This window comes from Ambystoma mexicanum, chromosome 5p, assembly GCF_040938575.1.
Source record: "Ambystoma mexicanum isolate Mex_15411 chromosome 5p, UKY_AmexF1_1, whole genome shotgun sequence".
Taxonomy (NCBI): Eukaryota; Metazoa; Chordata; class Amphibia; order Caudata; family Ambystomatidae; genus Ambystoma; species Ambystoma mexicanum.
Window position 1 is genome coordinate 1120082771 of NC_090930.1, and position 20198 is coordinate 1120102968.

At 47.1% G+C, this 20198-nt stretch overlaps 1 protein-coding gene across 2 annotated transcripts in view; it reads right to left on the reverse strand.

Annotated features, from left to right (window-relative positions):
• The window catches only part of CAP2 (cyclase associated actin cytoskeleton regulatory protein 2), a 1372251-nt gene that overhangs the window by 1112828 nt on the left and 239225 nt on the right, over window positions 1–20198 (reverse strand). For both annotated transcript variants that reach the window (XM_069613602.1, XM_069613603.1), the window contains one exon: window positions 8745–8845. In XM_069613602.1, the coding sequence (XP_069469703.1) occupies window positions 8745–8845 (101 nt within the window). The remainder of the gene's footprint in view (window positions 1–8744; window positions 8846–20198) is intronic.

The window sequence follows — 20198 nt, forward strand, 5'->3', positions numbered from 1 at the left end:
AAGTGCCTGCCTGTTTTGACTTTGGCGACAGGTTTTGTATATATTAATTGCACCCATCTGATATAGTTCGGTCTGATACTGTATCGCTGCAGCGCGGCATATAGCGAATCCCATTAATGGAATCAAACGCTTTGATGGCGTCTAAGGCAGCGAGTGTCGAGAGATTTAGTGCAGTCTATTACATGGTGTAGACTCCGTAGGTTCCAGGATATATTTCTCCCTGGTACATAGCAGGTCTGGTCGGGGTGCATTAAGGTGTTAATGACTTTAAGCCTATTGGCTAGAAGGGCCGTGAGAATCTTACCATCTTGATTTAGCATGGGTAGTGGTCTATAGGATCCACAGTCTGTTGGTGCTTTGTTCGGTTTAAGAAGGGGATGATTATTGATTCTCTCAGGCTATGGGGCAAAACCGCTGACCCTAATGCCTCTGTATACATGGCTAGCAGGGGGGAGCGAGGTCTGCTGTGAATTCCTTGTAGAACTCGCTCGGTACGCCATCCGAGCCTGGTGCCTTGCCAGTGGGTAACAGTCATACAGTCTGTTGTAGTTCTTCCAAGGTAAGAGGGGCGTCCAGAGTCTCTAAAGCTGAAGCGTCTAGTCTATGGAGGTTAATTTGGTAGAAAGGCTTCAGTTATTTCTGCTTGCGGAGTGTGGGTGTCATCCTGGTACAAGGAAGGGTAGAATTCGTAAAATGCTGTATTGATGTCTGCTTGTGTGCAGTACCAGAAGCATTGTGAATAAAGTATATTGGTTCGCGCTTTGCTTCACTTTTATAAAGCCAGGCTAGAAGCCTGCCGGGTTTACCCCTCTCCGCATGTTATCTATCCACTTATCTGAGTAGTTGTGCTTCCCCAATCGGTCCCTGCAACCTGGGCATTTTTGATTCAGCTTGGTGCTCTTTCTAATGAACTCTTGTTGGGTGAAGGATTTTTGCTCTATATCCTCTAGTTCTTTTTCCGCTGCTGCGAGTTCCTTGCAGAGTGTCGCCTGGATGCCTCCCGATTCGGCTATCGCTTACCCTCTAATGACCACCTTGAATGCCTCACATATTGTTCCTGTCCTGGGTACGCTACCTGCGTTCAATGTAAAGTATGCTATGATTTTCTCCTTAATGTGTTTTTTAAATATATTGTCTTGTAATACCTTGCTTCTTAATTTCCATGTTGGGACTGGGGGTCTGGGGTGGGGTGTATATTGCCACTTGAGGAGAAGGGGTCATGGTCTGAGAGGACCCTACCTTTGTATTCAGACTCAATTCTCTCATTAAGCATTTCTTTCCCAATGAAGAAGTAATCTAGGTCAAGTCTGGATAGCTTGCAGTGCGGCTAAGTGTGAGTGGCACCTGGAGCCTGGGTGAAGTGACCACCAGATATCGGTCAGTTCGAGCAAATCTAAGAGTGCCTGTAGGGCCCTAGTAGGAGATGCTGGTCTTGTGGGTTTGTTATCCGATCTGTCTAATAACGGAATCAGTGTACAGTTGAAATTGCTGCCCCAGATCAGGGCGCCATATCTGATGATGCCGAGTTATGGTTAGGAGCATATGTGTTGGCCACGCAAATTGCAGCGTTTTCTAAGAAGCCATATACGAGTGCCATCCCGTCCTCGTTATCAGTTTTGGTTAGGGTTATTCTGAGGGGCACTGAGGGCGCTATCCAGGTCAGAACTCCTCTAGCATAAGCCGACTATGTGGAGCTTACAATTTGTCCTCCCAATTTATTGGTAATCGTGTCTTGCTTGGCTGCCGTGAGGTGCATTTCTTGCAGCAACGCTACATCTATTTTGTTTCTGCACAATGTATACACTCTGTTTCTCTTTACGTAATTATAAAGCCATCCGACGTTCTAGGTTAGGAATTTTAGTTGGCCGCCATGAGTTGTAGTATGTTACTGTGGGGCGGTGCCCATGTCGCCCTACGGTGGCGATCTGGCCAAACCTTCGCAGTAGCCTCCTGTACCCAAAAGGCCCACTTCTGTTGTCTCCAACGTGAGGAACCATGTCCACTTTTGTGCAGTCACATTCATGCAAGGAATTTAACATAGGCAAACCTTAGTCCCTTAACACCCTCCCAACTTTAAACAATCGCCCAGCAAAAAAGTGCATGCTCAGGCGTGTCCACCTCTCGCTTCCTCCCTTGGTCCTGGGACTGAGGGACGGGTGCACAGCAGGTGGGTTCGTAAGCTAGAACCCAGAGAAGGAAAAGAAAAAGCAGGGCGGAAGCCAGCAGACTATGCGGCCACCATACACTGGGTGTTGAAGATTAATGTGTGGATTTCATCCTGCCACATGGTCATCTTAAGTGTTCCTAGAAGGTGGCCAGTCTAGTGGTAAATTAAATGCTCTTGTGAGGTAAGCGGGCCACTTCGGTGCTGTGAGATTAGATTGATTTATCCTTGTGCTTTGTGACTGTGGCAGATAACTTGTTTCCTGGCGTGTCTTTAATGTTAGTAGAGAAGTACGAGCATTCATTCTGTGTGGGGTCCTATTCTTTCCGTGTCCATCCATGTATGCTTCTTCCGGAAGTTCAATGAATAGAGAGCGGTTTTATACTGGATCTTCAGGCGAGCTGGGTATATAAGCATGCACTTCAGGCCTGCTTTCCCAAGTCTTTCTTTTGCGGACGTAAACTGTGCTTTGCATCTCTGCACTTGTATGGTGTAGTCCGGATATGCTGCCAGGCACGCTGATGCTCTTTGTAGAGTTCCGCCTGTCCTCGAGAAGGATAAGATTTTCTCTCTGTCCTTGAAACTTAGAATTTTCGCTATTATCGGTCTAGGCGGGGCTCCTAGAGGTGGTTTCTTGGTCAAGGCTCTATGTGCTCTCTCTATTGTGAAGCCTTGAGTGAGGTTGCCTGGTCCTATTTCCTGTAAAAACAAGTCTTCCATGTATGTTGTAGGGTCTGCTCCTTCTCCGTCCGGTAGGCCCAGGATTCTGATGTTGTTCCTGTGAGATCACCCTTCAGCCTCCTCTGCTCGGTTTTCTAATATCTGGGCTTTCTGTTAAAGTATGTGGACATCCGAATGTGTTTCGCAGATCTCTGTGGTGTTTTTGTTGAGCTGCGTTTCGATGTTTGTAGTTCTCTCAGCCAGTCTTCTGACATCCTGTCGTAGGAGCCCGACGTCCACCATAACCGTGTCAATCTTTGACTCCAGGGAAGTTTTCAATTCGGCAATGGCCAACAGGATCTGACTCTCTGCACCCACGGGATTCCTGTCCGTATCTTGATACTGCTCGTCTTTGTTTTCCAAATGAGTTTAGGGTGAATTTTTTGTGTAATTGTCCATGGTGGTCCGATTTCCTTTCATTTTGGCTGGCTTGGGAGGCATCTAATTATGTAGGGTAATGGTTCCCGTTTGGGGTGTTATAGCGCTTGGGGCTAGGTTGGTGCTACTCTTGCTTGCAGTGCTGTTCTCTACTTAGACCCTTGGTTATTCTCCCACTATGATTGTGTGGTCATTCAAGTTTCATGCGTCTGGGTTAATGTGAAGCTTTACCTCTGATCTGCTTCTGTTTAACTTTGGTTATTGTTCCGCCCACCACCACTGAGTACCGCTGCCGGTTAAAACCTGTTTTTAAACAGATGTCACGTGATCCTCAGAGGGAGTGCAGCTGTTTGAGGGCATTCACTGGCCTGCAGTTAGTGGTGACAGTCTGCTTCTGAGGGGGGCACCTTGTATTTGTCACTTTGCACAACACCAGTCCGTCGGGTCAACGGAGAGTGGCTGGGGCGCGAGTTGGAGGGTCTGCAATCCTCCAGACGCTTTATCAGGGTGTAGTCAGTTGTTGCAGTAGGTGGGGGTCACAGAAACTGCATCCGCGATTGCTTATGCCCAGAGTCCCACACTCAGTTGCCAATGAGTTTCCGGGTAGCCCCTATTACTTGTATAGGGTCTGCATGTAATTTTGCATTATTCCGCAGGGATTACCTCTTCTGCACAAGTGTGCCGAATTGTGTGTCAATACGGGGGCCATGTTACCTTTTGGTATAAGCATACAGGAGTTGGGTAAAGGGTCATCGAGCATTGCTTCTTCAAGCCGATGCAGAAAAGATGCTGAGGGCTCTGTCCTCCCGGCATACGGTTAATATCTGGAGACTTATCCGTGGGGTGGCAGGGGACGAGTGGGCAGGGGGTGCAATTTTTTTACAGCAGTCTTTTTCGGTCAGCAGTGGGAGGATTATTTTAGTAATCTGTATGCTGTAGAAGGTTCCAGAGAAGGGCGTTTAACCACTAAAATGGAGGTTTTGTTTGGGTGAAGAGGCTTGGGTCCTACTAGATGTTGATCTTGCAGGAATTTTAACTGCAATCAAGTAGGCCAAGTCCTCAAACGCCCCTGGCCCGGACAGCATATCTAATCGAAAGCTTAAATCCGACCCACCTTTGTGGGCAGCGGCCCTATGACAGTTATATCGTAACGTGGCAGGGCGGACTTTGTGCCCCTACACGTGGAGCGAGACTTATATGCAAAAAAGGGATAGGGCTAATCCAGGAAACTATCGCCCCATCTCCCTTTTTTTGGATGCCTCGTACAAGATCTTCTCGGGCTTTTTACTCCATGCCATAGAAAGATGGACAACCTCTGCTAACAAGCTGGACAGTAACCAGTCCAGTTTTCGTAAGGGGACGATTACAGCCCTGAATTGTCCGATTTTGCAGCTTTTGAAAAATCAGGCGTTTCAGACAAAACAAACCATTCATCTTTTATTTCTTGACGTAGCCAAGGCTTTTGATTGCGTGTATCGCAATAAACTATGTGGGATGCTTAGGCTATGGGGTTGCCCTGAAGCCTTGGTCTCTATGTTGGAATTCTTGCACAGAGATTTGAAGATCAAGGTTACGTTGGACCAGCAGGGTGGCTATTCACAGTGGATTTCAGTTGACCGTGGTCTGCGACAGGGATGCGTCCTAGCCCCATTTCTTTTTAATTTGTACATTGTGGGGATCAGGTCTGCATTGGAGGGGGCAGGGGTTAATCCACCGAGGTTGGGTCAGGTTGTTCTCCAATATCTCCTTTATGCAGATGACCTTGTCTTAATTGACTGTACGGCAGTCAAAGTACAGAAGTCCCTTCTGCGGGCTCAGAATTTCTTTAGGGAATTGGGCCTTGAGATAAGTGCCACAAAATCTAAGATTTTGATTTTCAATCATAGAAGGATTCTATCGGAAGATCGAACTTTGGATGGCATACTGATGGAAATAGGCTACATGTGGTGTCAGAGTTTAAATACTTGAACGTTACTATTAGATCTAAACGAGCTATGTAGCTGGTAACTGATGAACTAAGACTAGGAGCGGGCACAGCGGCAGCTCAACTTAGTGTACGTGAGCGAAAATATGGTCGTTTTTCAATGATTCCTGTGGTAAAATTGGATAATCCGGTGATTGTCCCAAAACATACTTATGGGGCAGAGGTGAAGGACGTTAACTTAGACTGGACCAAGGTGGAGGGTTCTGTGTGGAAAAGACTTTTAAAGCTTCTTGGCAGTACTCCTTTCCCCCGGTAAAGCATGTTTTGGGTATTATTTCACTGAACACGAAGGTTGATTGGAGAAGAGTACTTCTCCTGCGATCCATATTGTTCCTCCAGCATCTACCCTGTTCCTTCAGCTTAATGCACTGCTTAAGCAGGCTACTTGTTTAGCTCTAGAAAATTGGGGTAATTCAGTGTTGTCAATGGCGGTTGACAAATCCATTTCTTTGGAGGAACTGGAGCGTAATCCTGGTAAAGTGAAGTCACTATACGTGGCGGATTGGATTAAAAACAGGGATATCTCTGTACTTATAAAATATTTGACAATTTTTCCATGGATATTAAGCCTTTTAATGTCTTGCAAAAAAATGTAAATCACCATGCTTCGCAACACCTTAGAACTTTTTGGTTGCGTATCAAATTAAATCTTTTTCCTACTAATGAGGTTCTAGGTGGCCGAATTGGTGCGCCCCTAATGGATCGTAAATGTTGCTGCTGTAAATCAACAGTTGAAACCTTGAAGCACCTTATTGACTGTTTAGTTTTAAACGTCCAACGGGCGGAGACTTTTAAATTGTATTTTAGCATTTGCCCACTATTTACTTGGGAAGATCTTTGGTGGACTTTATTAAATAATCTGAACGATAGGTTGCTAATTAGCGCAATTAATTTGCTGAAGTCGCTTTTACCATTTTATGAAATTAATTTTGTGTTAGATGTGTTTTATCTTTTATTATTGATTCCTGTCTATATGTGTGTAAAGTTTGTTTTACCTAAATCACAAGAAATATATATATTTTTTGTTGTTGGTGTAATTGTATGGTTTTTCAGCCCGGAGCGCTATCTGGCATGAGTGCTCCGACTCCAAGTGGTCTACAAACTCACAGCCACTGTTCATTCACGGGAGCCGTGTGAAGTGCAATAGCTTCCCACTTGTTTCCAATTTGTTGGGCTGTGTATGGCTCTATGGAGCTTGTGGTATGTATGAGAGAGTGGGGGGACTATGTCCCGGACTTGAAAGTTATTAGTGTGTGGCTATGTCCCACTTCGCAGGTGCCTGGCTTAGTGTGGGCTGTCCATTGTGGCTCCCTGATTGAGCTCTTCGCTTTACACCTCTGTGCATTGGTGTATGGATCGCATTTATTTCTGGAACCTTTCCAACGCGCAATGGCACTTGTTCTTGGTGTAGGGCCCACAGTCTACCCCATGAGGGGTCTGCTCTTCTCACTCCCCTTGGGGCGTTGGTGTAGTGTTCCTGCCAGAGCTGGGGGGGGGGGGTCAACCGAGGGATGCAGCGTTCGCACCTCACCTTTCAGGCCGCTGCGGCTCCTGGCTTGGGTGCCCACCCTGCTGTGTGCTTCCTGCAAGCTGCTGCTCAGTACAAGGGTGACATCTGTGAACGAGGAGCGGGACGGCTGATACCAGCGTTCCGACGAACCTCCCCTGTAGGTTTTGGCTTCACTGCGGGGTCGTGTTTATGCAGGTGCCATCTTGGTTTACCTTCTGTGTCGCCAACTGTATTTTCGGTCCGCCGATCAGTTAAGGCTGGAGGTGCTGAGAGCTTCTAAGGCCCAAGGCAGGTCCCGGGGCATTCCCACAGCTTCTGTTATTTTAGGAGATCCTTGTAAGGATATTGTAGCCTTCCTGAGCTGATCAATTTCGGATCAGGCAGGAGCTACATGGGTTGCCGTCCTACACCATGGCTGCTGGCCACTCTTCCCCCTTCTCCATCAAGTTATTTAAAAGTACTTGACCGATTTACACCAAACCAAAAAGAAAAAAACACGTCTACAGTGCTTTGTGCCGAACTTGTTCCTTAATTGGTGCAAATCCAGCCAGCATTTCACACACACTGGGTGTTCAATGGAAGCACCTTATTCTCCATGGGAAAATGAATGGGAATAGGCAAAAAGATGCTTTTTTGTTTTCATAAAAACCTTTAAAATGGTTAACATGTTTTTCACACAATTTGGAGAGGACTGTAGCAGGCATTTTGTTTGAAAAATGTCATCCAAATCTATACAGTGAGTGAAAGGTTATCAGCATTAGAATTTCGGGACAAAGTCAATGCAAATTGGTTTTAATCGTAACTATAGGGCGGCAATGCACTCTAAACTGCTCTTTCCTCCTTGAGAGATCATTCTAATGCCTCTGCATAGGCCCGCAGTCCCTTTGTTCTGTCTTGCACAGGACAAAAACCTCAGGGAAAAAAAACTCTTGTTTTGGAGTCTCACCTTCCTAAAGGCCAGGTACTCTTGCTCAAGCAAATGAGGCTGACTCCACGTGCCCGTCCACCCATCCATTAATTCCCTCTCTTATTCCCCCTTTTCTCTCTCTTTCCCCGCCTCCTCTTACTCCCCTTCTCTACAAACCCCCTCCTCTCGCTCTTATGCTCATTCATTTTGATTCATATTCTCTCTCGTTCATTCTTTTATTCTTAAATTCTCATTCATATTCTCTTATTCTCCAGTTCTCATTCTCTCCCATTCTCTCTTTACCCTCATGCCATAAGCTACTTCCCCCCAGGAGGTGGCTCCTTATTGGCAAACTCAACCTAACCACAACACAACCCTTTGATTCACTACCTCCCAATGTCTTAATCTCCGACTAAGCATGCATTAATATAATGTTTTAAACTATAGAAATGTAGGCAATTGTAAAACAACACAAACAAGACTCTTGATAAGAACTGTCAGTCCTTCCAGATAGCCTATTTTCTGTTCTATAAATAGTTACCAGAGGCACTACATGGCAATACAGGGTATATCCTAACACTGTTTGGGGCTCCAGCATGCCACGCAGAAGCTATCCAGAGACCCCACCTTCTGTTTTGGTGTAGGTAACCCCGCTCTCCTGCTCAGGGCAGCCACTGTGCTACTAAAGCTGGGCTAACACAGCCACCTACTTCTGAAACATCACCCTATTCACATTCTTTGTAGCCCTTTTGTAGATAGCTGCATCGCCGCTTAAGCCCCCATTTACTCTCAATAGGATGAGGTACTCCATCAACACCACCGCATATTCACATCACACTGATAGCAATACACAGATGAATCATATTTGTCACACTTATCTACGTGAGAAATTTTAATAAACTGATAACCTACCAATGAAGTCTGATGAATGATTCACCGCCTCAAGATAAGTTGCAAAACAGAGAGCTACTTTGCTGACAGGTTAAGTTATTTCACGCTTTGATATTTGTATCACAAGGGGAGACCAGACCACATAAGTGCAAGTCAAATTTGCACAGAGAAAAAACAAAAAACCACTTACTTGAGTCGCCACATCACCACCAATGATATTGCTGTGCTTCAGATATTCTGCCACGGCCACATTCAGCAGTTTGTCAAAAGCTTCCACGTACGGTGGGATACCTTCAGGACAAGGGCAGTATGTGAGCAACAAAATGTACATCCTGGTAAAACTATTTACAAGAGATCAAGGACTAAGAACATTTCATGTGCACCTTATTTTGATTTCTCTCACAGTTCTATGGTGGCATCAGCCCTTGTGAGGATCATTCTACAGTGGAACAAACAATTCATCGGTACACATGTAACAGCTGAACATCTTGAAAAGACCCGATCCTGGTCCAGTCTGAAGGTTGGTTTTCAGACCTCCATGGCACTGTCTCCTCAAGACCAAATCACAATCATAACATGTGCCTGTACACACCAGGGTACAAGAAGATTATTTACTGCCGGTAGCCTTCAGTATCACCTGAATAAATCCAACTTCACTTACTATTTTGGAATTGAGTAGGCAGCCGATGAGGTTACTCAGCAGGTTATGCACACACTGCGTTTAACCTAAGTTTCAAAGTTTTGAATTTAGCAGGGCTGACCCCATTCATTCTTCTGGAGGTCAATACATTACAGTGAGGTGGCGCAAATCACTTATTAAGTCCAATGTAAAGAAGGGAACGACTCACTGTTGATACAAACATTTGACAAAACGCACAGAAAGAAAATAATCAATGAAAAACTAACACCAAAAATTGTTATAGGTTTTTGTTTTTTTTAACAAAACAATGAAAACAATGGGAAAGGAAGGCAAGTCAACAAGCACTTACAAAAAAATAAAAGATACTTTTTTGGGCATTTGTATTGACACACAGGCAGAAAGAGGAGGGAGAGGGTATAGGCGGAGAGGGACAAAACCAATAACGCACGTGCCTGGGGGTGACTCCAGGGAGACACACTCTTCCTGAAGTTCCTACGCTGCGTTCCTGTTTCATTCATCATCCAGATTCCAGCCCCACTACAAAGCCAAAGAATTGCTGACCCTACTCCAGAGCCCAATGCAAAACCCCAAGCAGTGCGGATCATATTCCCAGCAAGGCCTCAAATCTGAAAACCCACTAATCTCCCATTAAAAAGGGGAATGCTGTGGTACCTTTTGTTTGTTAATTTATTTCTAATGCGCACCAAACCCAAGGGTAACAGGGCGCAGCAGTAGGTAGATACAAAGCTTACAAGTAGGTCATAGTATTACATGCATTTTGCATCCTGAACCAGCCTGGCTTTATGCCCACTAACTGCATGCCCGCTGCCATCCTGATGACCTTTAGTATCCAGTGACCAGAATTGACATTCGAGAAGTGCCATCCGGTGACCAGAACTGCCCCGCTCTTTGCCAGGCGCGCTGCCGTGTAGTGACCAGAACCGTTGACGGTCCAAAAATCCCAAAACTAAAAGTGGACTGAGAGTATAAATCACCGCCCCATAGAAATACATAGTATATCTTGTCTTGCCTTTGTCCTTATCCCACTCTCTAAGCCATCCTATCCGTCTACTGATAATCTGTAAAACTGTCAGAATTATCCGTGCAACCCTGCCCTTGATTTCTAGTGCTAGCCCATCTCTCTTTTCAATTTTGTCTTGTGTAATCCTATGCCATTAGCCATATTTCGAGTGATCAGACTAGTTTCCGCCAGGGTTGGGCGCTGGGGTGATAGGGTTGAACTCACAAATCAACCTTGGATCTTACTGTGCTCGTCTTTGGTGGCCTAGCCTAAATACTCTAGTGTAGAGTAAAACTGTTCTTGCCACAACTGATTTCCTTTCCTATTTCACGGTTTCATTTTACTCAAAGCACACCTTTTTATATCTTGCATAACTCATCCGATTTACCAGCTAGAGACTTACTTTCACTTCCATATTATCCCTTTGATATACCTCTATCCCCCAGTGCATTTTAAATCAGTGTATTTCACCCGTTTATAGTAAAAACCGTTTGGGTAATTTACAGCGGGAATTGAAAAATGCAACTTTTACACGTGTCATTTTGCTGCAATCTGTTTTAAACTTTCCACTCAATTTAGAACTGTATGCTCTTGGTAATCCATTCTTTGTGATTGTTAGTGCCTTTGTATTGTTGCTTTAGTGAGGAATTATATTTGCTTCAAGGTTTTTAACACATTCATTATTTATTTGTCCATTTCTGAGTGTCATTGCATAACATCGCAAGGGGTCTAAAATCAGTTTTTCTCTCTCATTTGGGGGAAGGAAGGTCAGATTTGGACTCTGTTTCCCGTTTCTTATTCCTGATTACCTGCTGCTTCTTTTTCTTTTTTCCACTCAGAATTATTTGTGGGTTGAGGGAACATTGCAGGGGGAAATTCGAACTTGGGTGCTAGCTTTCATAAATCAAAGAGTGCTCCTATTCCGCAGTGCTGTGTATATGTTCCACTAGAAGGTTAAAACCAGTGCATTGCTTACATTCCCATTGTAATGATCACCCCATTGGTGATTGCTGACCCATATTAAAAAGTGTATGATTTCTTTTGAATTTTAAAATAAATAAATATTGCATTTTACCAACCAGCCTGGTTCATGGTCCATTGTGACCCGGGGTATTTGAAAAGGGTGTGTGATATGAATGGTGTACCATCTCAAAATTGAATCTGCATAAAATAAGGAGAAAAGCATCTCAATTGTGCGCTACATACTAAGCCGAGACCAAGGTGTGTGTCGCTTGATTGAAATCCTTAACATGACTGTGATTGGAACAACAGCCAGGAAGGATCCAGAGGAGCCAGCCCCCTAACAGGGAAAAAGTCTTTGCAGGAAGAAAAAACCCTGTGCAGATGGAGGATTCGACTGCCTCAGAGTACGCGGAGTGAAAGAAACTGCCTTCAATGAGAACGCGCCTGGAGGCGGTAATCAGCCACAGAGGTGTGTAGAGGAAGCACGGTAAGCCAGAGGTCACAGAACCTAAGTGAAACCAAAGAGTATGGAATGACCTGGTAATAGACAGGTAGTTCCGAACTGAGCCGGGAGGTGGAGATCGAGAGATGCAGCAGTGGGACCTGAAGAAGGAGGGAGACAGATGGAGAAAGATGGAGACAGAGGGGAAGAGGGGAAGAGGGGAAGAGGGGAAGAGGGGAAGAGGGGAAGAGGGGAAGAGGGGAAGAGGGGGAAAAGGGGAAAAGGGGAAAAGGGGAAAAGGGGAAAAGGGGAAAAGGGGAAAAGGGGAAAAGGGGAAAAGGGGAAAAGGGGAATTTTAGGGAGAATTCTCTCTTGTAGGCTGAATTTCCGAACCTAGTGAGTCCCCCAGCAGCTTTGCTGGATTTCTGAATTTTTTTTTTTCTCCTGCCAAGAGTGAGACTCTTTTTCTCCCATTCTTGGACATGATTTATGGTGTTCCTTTGACTGTTAATTTGTTTTATGGGCTATGGGGTCCTTTACTCCATAGGGTCTCATGTGTTTTTACTATGTGTGTTACACAGCACCCTCCGTGCAGTAACACAGGGGTGTCATAGTGACACCCCAACATAGACTCCATACCCTGGGACTGACTACTGTCTCCCAGGGCATGTAAAGTCACCATTGGCTTTACTAGTCCCAAATTATGAACAGAAACCAGTACAAACCATCATATTGTGGACGTACTGGTCGGGGCAATTCGATTGCCCCGGGGTCTATAAGTCGAGGGGGCACGTCTCTGTCCCCCGTGATCGAGTTTTGGCTGGTGGCAGTGATTACTACTTTTTATATTCGACCGCGAATATATCCCAAAGGGATTTTCCCATTGTTCGAGGCTACCAACTTTAATTAATTAATTCTCATAGCCTCGAACATACCGCCGGTTTATTTATTTAATATTAATTCGCCGGTTGGTATTTTTTGCCAGGACTCGATTCTAAAATGGCGTTTGTGTTCTCTTCTGTGACTCCAACCCAAGTCGAGCCCTTTGTTCCACTTTTTGGCGGGCTTCTCCACAGAAGCCTCCAAAAGTGGTGCCACTCTGTCTGGGTACCACAGGGGATGCTGGAGGGGGTTTAGGCACCCTGGACTGAGTTACCTTGGTAACTCAAGTCGCACTCTTGTGTGATTGCCCAAGTGGTGAGCCGGCCGGCTCACCAGTTAGCATGTTTGATTGACACCTAGGCTGAGTGAATGGGGGTGTGCTGCATAAAAGCAGGGCTTTGGGGACTGGAACTTCAGAAGTCGCCACAGGACCTGAGAATCCGACGAGGGAGAAGCTGAGTCGACCTACCAGGACGACACCACTGGTGGAGCCCTGCGGAACCGACTCACCACTTCCCGACGACAGAGAAGATCTCCCGGCTGGAGAGGCTTCTTCCCCTGACTGGTGGGCACAACCAGTTTACCTTCTTCTCTTCGCACCCCAGACCGGCTTGTGGTCGAATTGCCCAGGCCAAGCACCCCGGAAACCGGATAGCCACTTACCACTGGACCGCGAACTAAAGGACCGCTCCTTTTACCTGAGAACTCCGCGGCTGGTTTCTTCCCTGGCAGTGCAACGGACTCCTGTCTTCCTCCACGACGAGATCCTCTCTTTCCCCGGACGAAGCACCGACTCGCATCCGCTGCCAGGAACAACTGCCCCCGCTGGAGTATTCTCACCACTTTAAGGTACTGTGTCCGCCAGGCCTCCCTTTCTAAAGATTGCTATAAGGTAATAATAACCCCTTAACCTTCTGGACTGGGCTGGCTGAACTTGACCTTCTAACTGGTCCCTTTATTTGGTCCAACTCTTTTTGAACCTTTACAAGACTCTTGTGCACTGCAACCGTGTGACCTTGGACACATTTCGTTTGGAGTGGATCCGGCCTACTGACTCTAAACTCACGGTGTTACTTTGCCTTCCTCTCTTGGTGTGTTCGTGAAAAAGTGTTGGGATCTGTTTTAATTTATTCTGTTTTTCTCTCCCTTTTAAAACGAATTATTAGAGTGCCATCTGCGTTAAGCGCTCACCGCTGTCTGAAAATAAGTGGGGCTTTACTTAAGACTTGTTTAATATTCTTCTAAGGGAGTGTATATCTTTTAGTGACCGTGTTTTTGAATTGCTTACTATTAGTGCCTGTGTGTTTTTCTAGATGTGGTTTTAAATAAATACTTATATCTCTTTTACACCAAGCCCTGGTCAGTGTTTACTTGTTCTACTGTGTTCTTTTGACCTATTGTGAATACTCTGTATACTGCCTAACTCTTCTTGAGGGAAGTCTGACTGCTCAGCCACAGCTACCAAGTGAATCTGTGTGGTACAGACAGCTACCAAGTGGGTTTACAGCCAAACACCTGTAGTCTTAAATCTTTTGCAGTGGTCCCAGAGGGAACTGCACAGGTTTCTGCCTAACAGGGAAGAGGGGAGGAGGGGAAGAGGGAGAGGGAGAAAGGATCGATCCGACCGCCTTGGCTCTGTGTAAGAGAGGAGAAGGAGACAAGAGCCGACGTAGCAAGGATCGGTGAGAAAAGGATGTAAACACCCTGACAGAGTCTCCCGAGGGAGCCATGGGGGAGAGAAAAGACAGCGTACCAAGCACTTATCTATTAAAGAGAACAAGGGAGGACCAAGGCTACCATAAGCAACTCTAGCATCAGTAACTGAGACAGTTGCAACTTGCCGAGTAGGTGGTGTGGCTTTGTTTCATCCAGTTGGTGTCAAGGAAGGCTGGACCGTCAACGGCAGTGATGAAACAGCCCTTTACAGAGCCTCCATTGTTGCCACATCTTCCAGGGCCAAGCCACTTAGCAGGCAACATTGAGGGCTGAAACACAAACCTCAAATCCCATCACGTCCAGGGATTTAGCATTTCTACAGATTCGTTCAAACACCATGGGCGATATAAAGGTGACCAAAACCCAGTTGGAGCAACAATGGACCGAAGGCAATTCCAGTCTTTCAATCTCCTCAGATGAAATAATGGCCAGGTGCGGAACAAGATGTAAGAGTTGAAGCAGCCATGACGGATTTGAAAAAAAAGCTCTCAGCCATAGGGATGGACTCCACTATTTTAACATATTTCCAACAAACCGGCCCATGGAAATCCGAAGGATGGTTCATCTTAATAGGAACTGGTACCTGTAAATATTTAACATGTGAGCCAGGTAACCGCATTTGGGTTTAATGCATTCCCCAAATAGATGACCTGATTAGGTCTCTGTATGGTACTGTGGTTATTCGCTTCTAAAGGCCGCAGGGGCAAGTCGTTTTGTTCAGGCAATTTCTAATCTTTAGAGGAGGCACCCATTAGATCTTTACGGGATACAGGAACCAGCATGTCCCCATTAAGTGTAGTCGTGACTACCTCAGAAGAACAAGTTACTCTTAACTGGTAACGTTCTTTCGATGGGATGGTCCGACGACGTATTCCATATCGCTTCCTGCCTGCCTGCCCCGCTACAGAATTACTTGTTCTTCTAGGGGATTGGGTCCTTCGACATATTCCATATCCATGGCAGACTCCCAAAGCAGTACCAACGTATGGAGGAGGGAAAAAGACTTTAGAATATAGAAAATTAGAATGCCCAATCAAATTGCAGAGTAAAGTACCGCCTTGCCAAAGGCCAGATCCTGCCCATGGATAGAACCTAGGGAGTAGTGTCTTACAAAAGTATGGACCGAAGCCCAAGTGGCTGCTTCACAGATGTTATGAATAGGAACACCCCTCTGCAGGGCAGTAGAGGCAGCCATACCCCTAGTAGAATGGGCCCGTGAGCCAACCGGAGGGTCCTTACCTGCCAAGCGATAACTTTCAGATATTGGCTAGATAATCAATCTAGACAAAGTCTGCTTAGTAAGAGCTTGTCCCAAATGCCTTCCAGCGTAACCTATAAAGAGCTGATCGTCCACTCTGACCCGGGACATGCGTGAAATGTAGAAACTTAAAGCTCTCCTAGGATCCAACCTATGGAGCCTCTCCACTTCCTTACCAGGATATGGAGGAGGATAAAATGCCGGAAGAATGACCTTCTGGCTTAAATGAAATTCCGACACCAGTTTCGGAAGAAAGGAAGGACGAACCCTAAGGACAACCCTGTCCTTATGAAACATCGCGAAGGGTGGCTTAACAGAAAGTGCCTGTAACTCACTCACTCTGCGAGCGGAAGTAACCGCAACTAAAAATACAGTTTTAAGGGTTAACAGTCTCAAAGGACAAGAATGTAAAGGCTCAAATGGAGCACCCATTAGGAATTTTAGAACAAGGTTCAAATCCCAACCGGGCACATCGAAAGGTGACGGTGGAAACACATTAGTGAGCCCTTTCAGAAACTGAGAAATTAAAGGAATTTTGAAATAAGAACACTCTCAGACGAGCGCTTAAATACGGACAGCACTGCCAGGTAACCTTTAATGGTACCCACTTGCAGGCGCTTGTGGGCTAACGAAAGCAAAAAAAGACAGAACCACAGGAATGTCACATGAAAAAGGATCCACATTCTCAACCCTGCACCAGTCGCAGAACTTTCTCCAACGGCAACGGTACAGGGACTTTGTTGCAGGCCGTCTGGCCGAAAGCAACACCTCCATCACGTCTTCAGGGAGGTCCCAATCCTTATACCTCAACCTTTCAGAAGCCAAGCATGAAGGTTGAGGGATCCGACCTCTGGACGGAGAACCTGACCCCCCTCCCGTGAGAGCAGATTGTCTTGGTAGGGAAGACGGCGTGGAGGGCAGATAGACAAGTCGAGAAGGTCCAGGTACCACATTCTCCAGTCCCATGCCGGAGCAAGGAGGATCATCCGGGAACCGAACCTCGGTAACCTCCGCAGCACTTGCGGGATGACGGGGACTGGAGGAAACGCATACAGCAGTGGGAAGGACCCCTCCACCACGAACGCATCCCCTAAGGCTCCTCTTGGAGGAAATTCCCGCGAGCAGAACATTTCGCAATTCCGGTTGACACTGGAGGCGAAGAGATCCACTTGTGGGGTCCCCCAAAGGGCGAAGATCTCCAGGAGAATCTCCTGAGCCAGCTCCTTCTCAGAGCGTCCGCCGTCTCATTTTCATCTCCGGCCAGATGAACTGCTGAGATCGAAATTTCCTGCTGGATGGCCCAGAGCCAGAGCTGCATCGCCTCCCTGCACAGAGGAAGTGACCATGCCCCCCCCTTTTTGTTGAGGTAGTGCATGGCCACTGTGTTGTCCGTCAGAATCAGGACATTCTTCCCTCGCACAGTCGGCAGAAAAGCCTTCAGGGCAAGCCTGATGGCCCTCACCTCCAACAGATAGATATGGAGTCTGGACTCCGACGGGGACCAACGAACGCTGACTGTCAACTCGTTGGCATGAGCTCCCCATCCCGTGAGGGATGCGTCCGTCACGATCGTCACCTCCGGCCAGGGTAGCCAAAATGGAGCCCCCCTCATCAGATTGCCTTTGACAGCCTACCACAGAAGGTCCTGGGCGACCGAGGACGGCACCTGAACGGGGTCCGACATCCTGCTGGAGGACTGTGACCACTGCATCTTGAGCGCCCATTGTAGAGATCTCATCCGCAACCTGGCCTCTGGCACCAGAAGAATGCAGGATACCATGAGGCCGAGCAACCTCAAAAACTCGAACGCCGGGAGACTCTGGGCATGTTGAAACTTGTACACCATCTGCTCAATGTGATGAGCCTTCACCTGGGGAGGGAAACACTGCCCCAGGGACGAGTCGAGCACTGCTCCGATGTACTGGAGCCGCTGAGTTGGCGTCAAGTGGACTTCATTAAGTTAAGGGAGAAGCCCAGCTTGTGAAGGGAGTGGCAGGTGACTGACAGATGATCCAGGACTAGCTCGGGAGAGTGCGCTCTAATCAATCAATCATCCAGGTAGGGATAGACGTGAATCCCCCCTTTCCTGAGATACACTGCCACCACCACCATGAGCTTGGTGAAAACCCTCAGGCAGAGGTCAATCCGAACGGCAGAACCCGAAACTGAAAGTGTTAGTCGCGATCCGCGAACCTCAGGTACTTCTTGTTCTTGGGATGAATCGGCACATGAAAGTAAGCCTCCTTGAGGTCGAGAGACAACGAGTCCTGAAGTTGAAGGGCCTGGAGGACTTGAGAGAGAGTAACCATCTTGAACTTGTCCTTCCTGAAGAGCTTGTTCAAACCACGCAAGTCCATGATGGGTCTCAATCGCCTCCCGTCTTCCTTCGCAATCAAAAAATAAGGGGAATACCATCCCTTGTTCCTCTCCGCTACAGGCACCAGTTCTATGGCACCTTTCTCCAGCAGGGATTTCATTTCCTGCTCAAGGAGCGGATCCGGACTCTTCAAAGAGAGATTCCCTGGTGGATTGTCGTGAGGCCTCTGCCGAAAGGGAAGACAGTAGCTGTGGGCTATGATCGCCAGAACCCACACATCTGAAGTAATGGCACGCCATTCTACAAGATGCTGTGCCAGCCTTCCAACCGGCGAACCATGGGACATGGCCTCATGACTGAGCTGAAGCGGCTAAGAGGGTAAAGAGGCAACTGCCCGAGTGACCTTGACACCTCGAGTACCTTGTTTTCCACCTCTGGTACTCCTACGGTGGCCACTTTGACTTGCAGCTCCTCTCGATCTACCGAAGGATGAGTAATATCAAAAGGAACCTCCCCTCCATTGCTGTCCCCTAGGACGAAAAGGCAGAGGTTGGTGAACTGCAGCGCTCAACAACTTCGCTGCAGCTTTGGAGGTCTGCAACCTCTCAAGGCTCTCGTCTACCTTGCTGCCAAAAAGATGTTCCCCATCAAAGGGCATGTTGAGAAGCCGGGCTTGTAAATCAGGAGCAAAACTTGACTTCCGCAAACACGCTGCGCATTACGGTGCTCGCCGCAATGGACCGGCTGACGCAATCTGCCATGTCCAGACCCGACTGAACGGATTCACACATGGCATCCTTGCCATCCTGAACAAGAGCAAGAAAGCCATCCCGTTCCTACCCTTCGGAAATGTGTTTAGCCACCAAAGAGACACAATTCCACAGAGTATGAGTGAAACGTGCTAAGGCACACACGGAGTTGGCTGCCTGTAAAGCCATACCCCCTGAAGAAAACACTTTCTTTGCCCAGCCATCAAAACGTTTGTCGTCCCTATCAGGAGGGATGGTAGGGTACGACTCCTGTTTTGCCGGGGCCATGGCCGCCTGCACCACCAAACTCTCCGGAGTGGGGTGCGTAGTCAAGTAGCTGGGGTCGCTACTGGCCGGACGGTATTTATTCGGCAAAGACTTGCCCACTGCCGGGAGACTCTCCGGAGCAGTCCAAGCTGCTTCCACCCTTCTTTGCAAGGCCATATGGAATGGCAGTACCGGGTCAGTTGGTGGACCTTGGTCAAGGATATCCGTCAGGTCATCCTGCAGAAAATCCCCTGGTGGCTGTTAGGCAGAAACCTGTGCAGTTCCCTTAGGGACCACTGCAAAAGGCTTAAGACTACAGGTGTTGGCAGTAAACCGAATTGGTAGCGGTCTGTACCACCCAGATTTACCTGGTAGCTGTGGCTGAGCAGCCAGACTTCTCTCAAGAAGAGTTAGACAGTATATAGATTATACAAGATATGTACTAAAATACAGTAGCACAAGCAAACACTGACCAGAGCTTTGGTATCAAAGTATATAATTATTTATTTAAAGACACACTTAGACACACTCCAGCACTATTATTGTAAGCAAGTTCAAAACACAGTCACTATTAATATATATACATCCCTTATTCCTTATTAGACAAGTCTTAGTTAACACCACTTATTTTCAGACAGAGGTGAGCGCTTAACTAAAGATGGCACTCCAATAAGTTATCAAAAAAGGGAGGGAAAAGGCAGAAATTAGGAAAGCACACAACACTAATACTTTAGAAGCACCAAGCAAGGCAGGAAAGTCAAAGTCTACTTGTGAGCAAAATGTTCAGAGGCCAGGCTCCCCCTCTTAGAGAGAGTAGGACACCAATGCGCCCAAGATCACACAGTTTAAGAGGCTCGAAAAAGTCTTGCAGAGAGTTCAAAAAGGAATTAGTTCAGCTCGGAAAAGTTCAGTTAGCCAGCCTAGGGCCAACCCAAGTGGTAAATTGAGGATTTAAGAGACACCCCACACAGACTGTTGCGATGGAGGCCAGGCGGACACAGTACCTTGAAAGTGGAGAAGATCCTCCAGCGGGGGCAGTTGTTCCTGGCAGCGGGTGCAAGTCGCGGCGTTGTCCAGAGGAAGAGATGATCTCGACGTGGAGGAAAGCTGAAGGTCTTTGCACTGCCAGGGACGAAACCAGCCGCAGAGTTCTCCGGTTAAAAGGTACTACCCTTTTATTCGCGGTAGTGGTAAAACATAGTATTCCGGTTGCAGGGGTGCTTGGCACAGGCAAGGCGGCCACGAGATGATCCGGGAAGGCGAAAAGGCGGGTAAACTGGTTATCCCCACCAGTCAAAGGAAGATGACTCTTCGGGATGAAGATCTCCTCTGTCGTTGGAAGAAGTGGTGAGACGGTTCTGCAGGGCTCCACCGGTCGTGTTGTCGTTG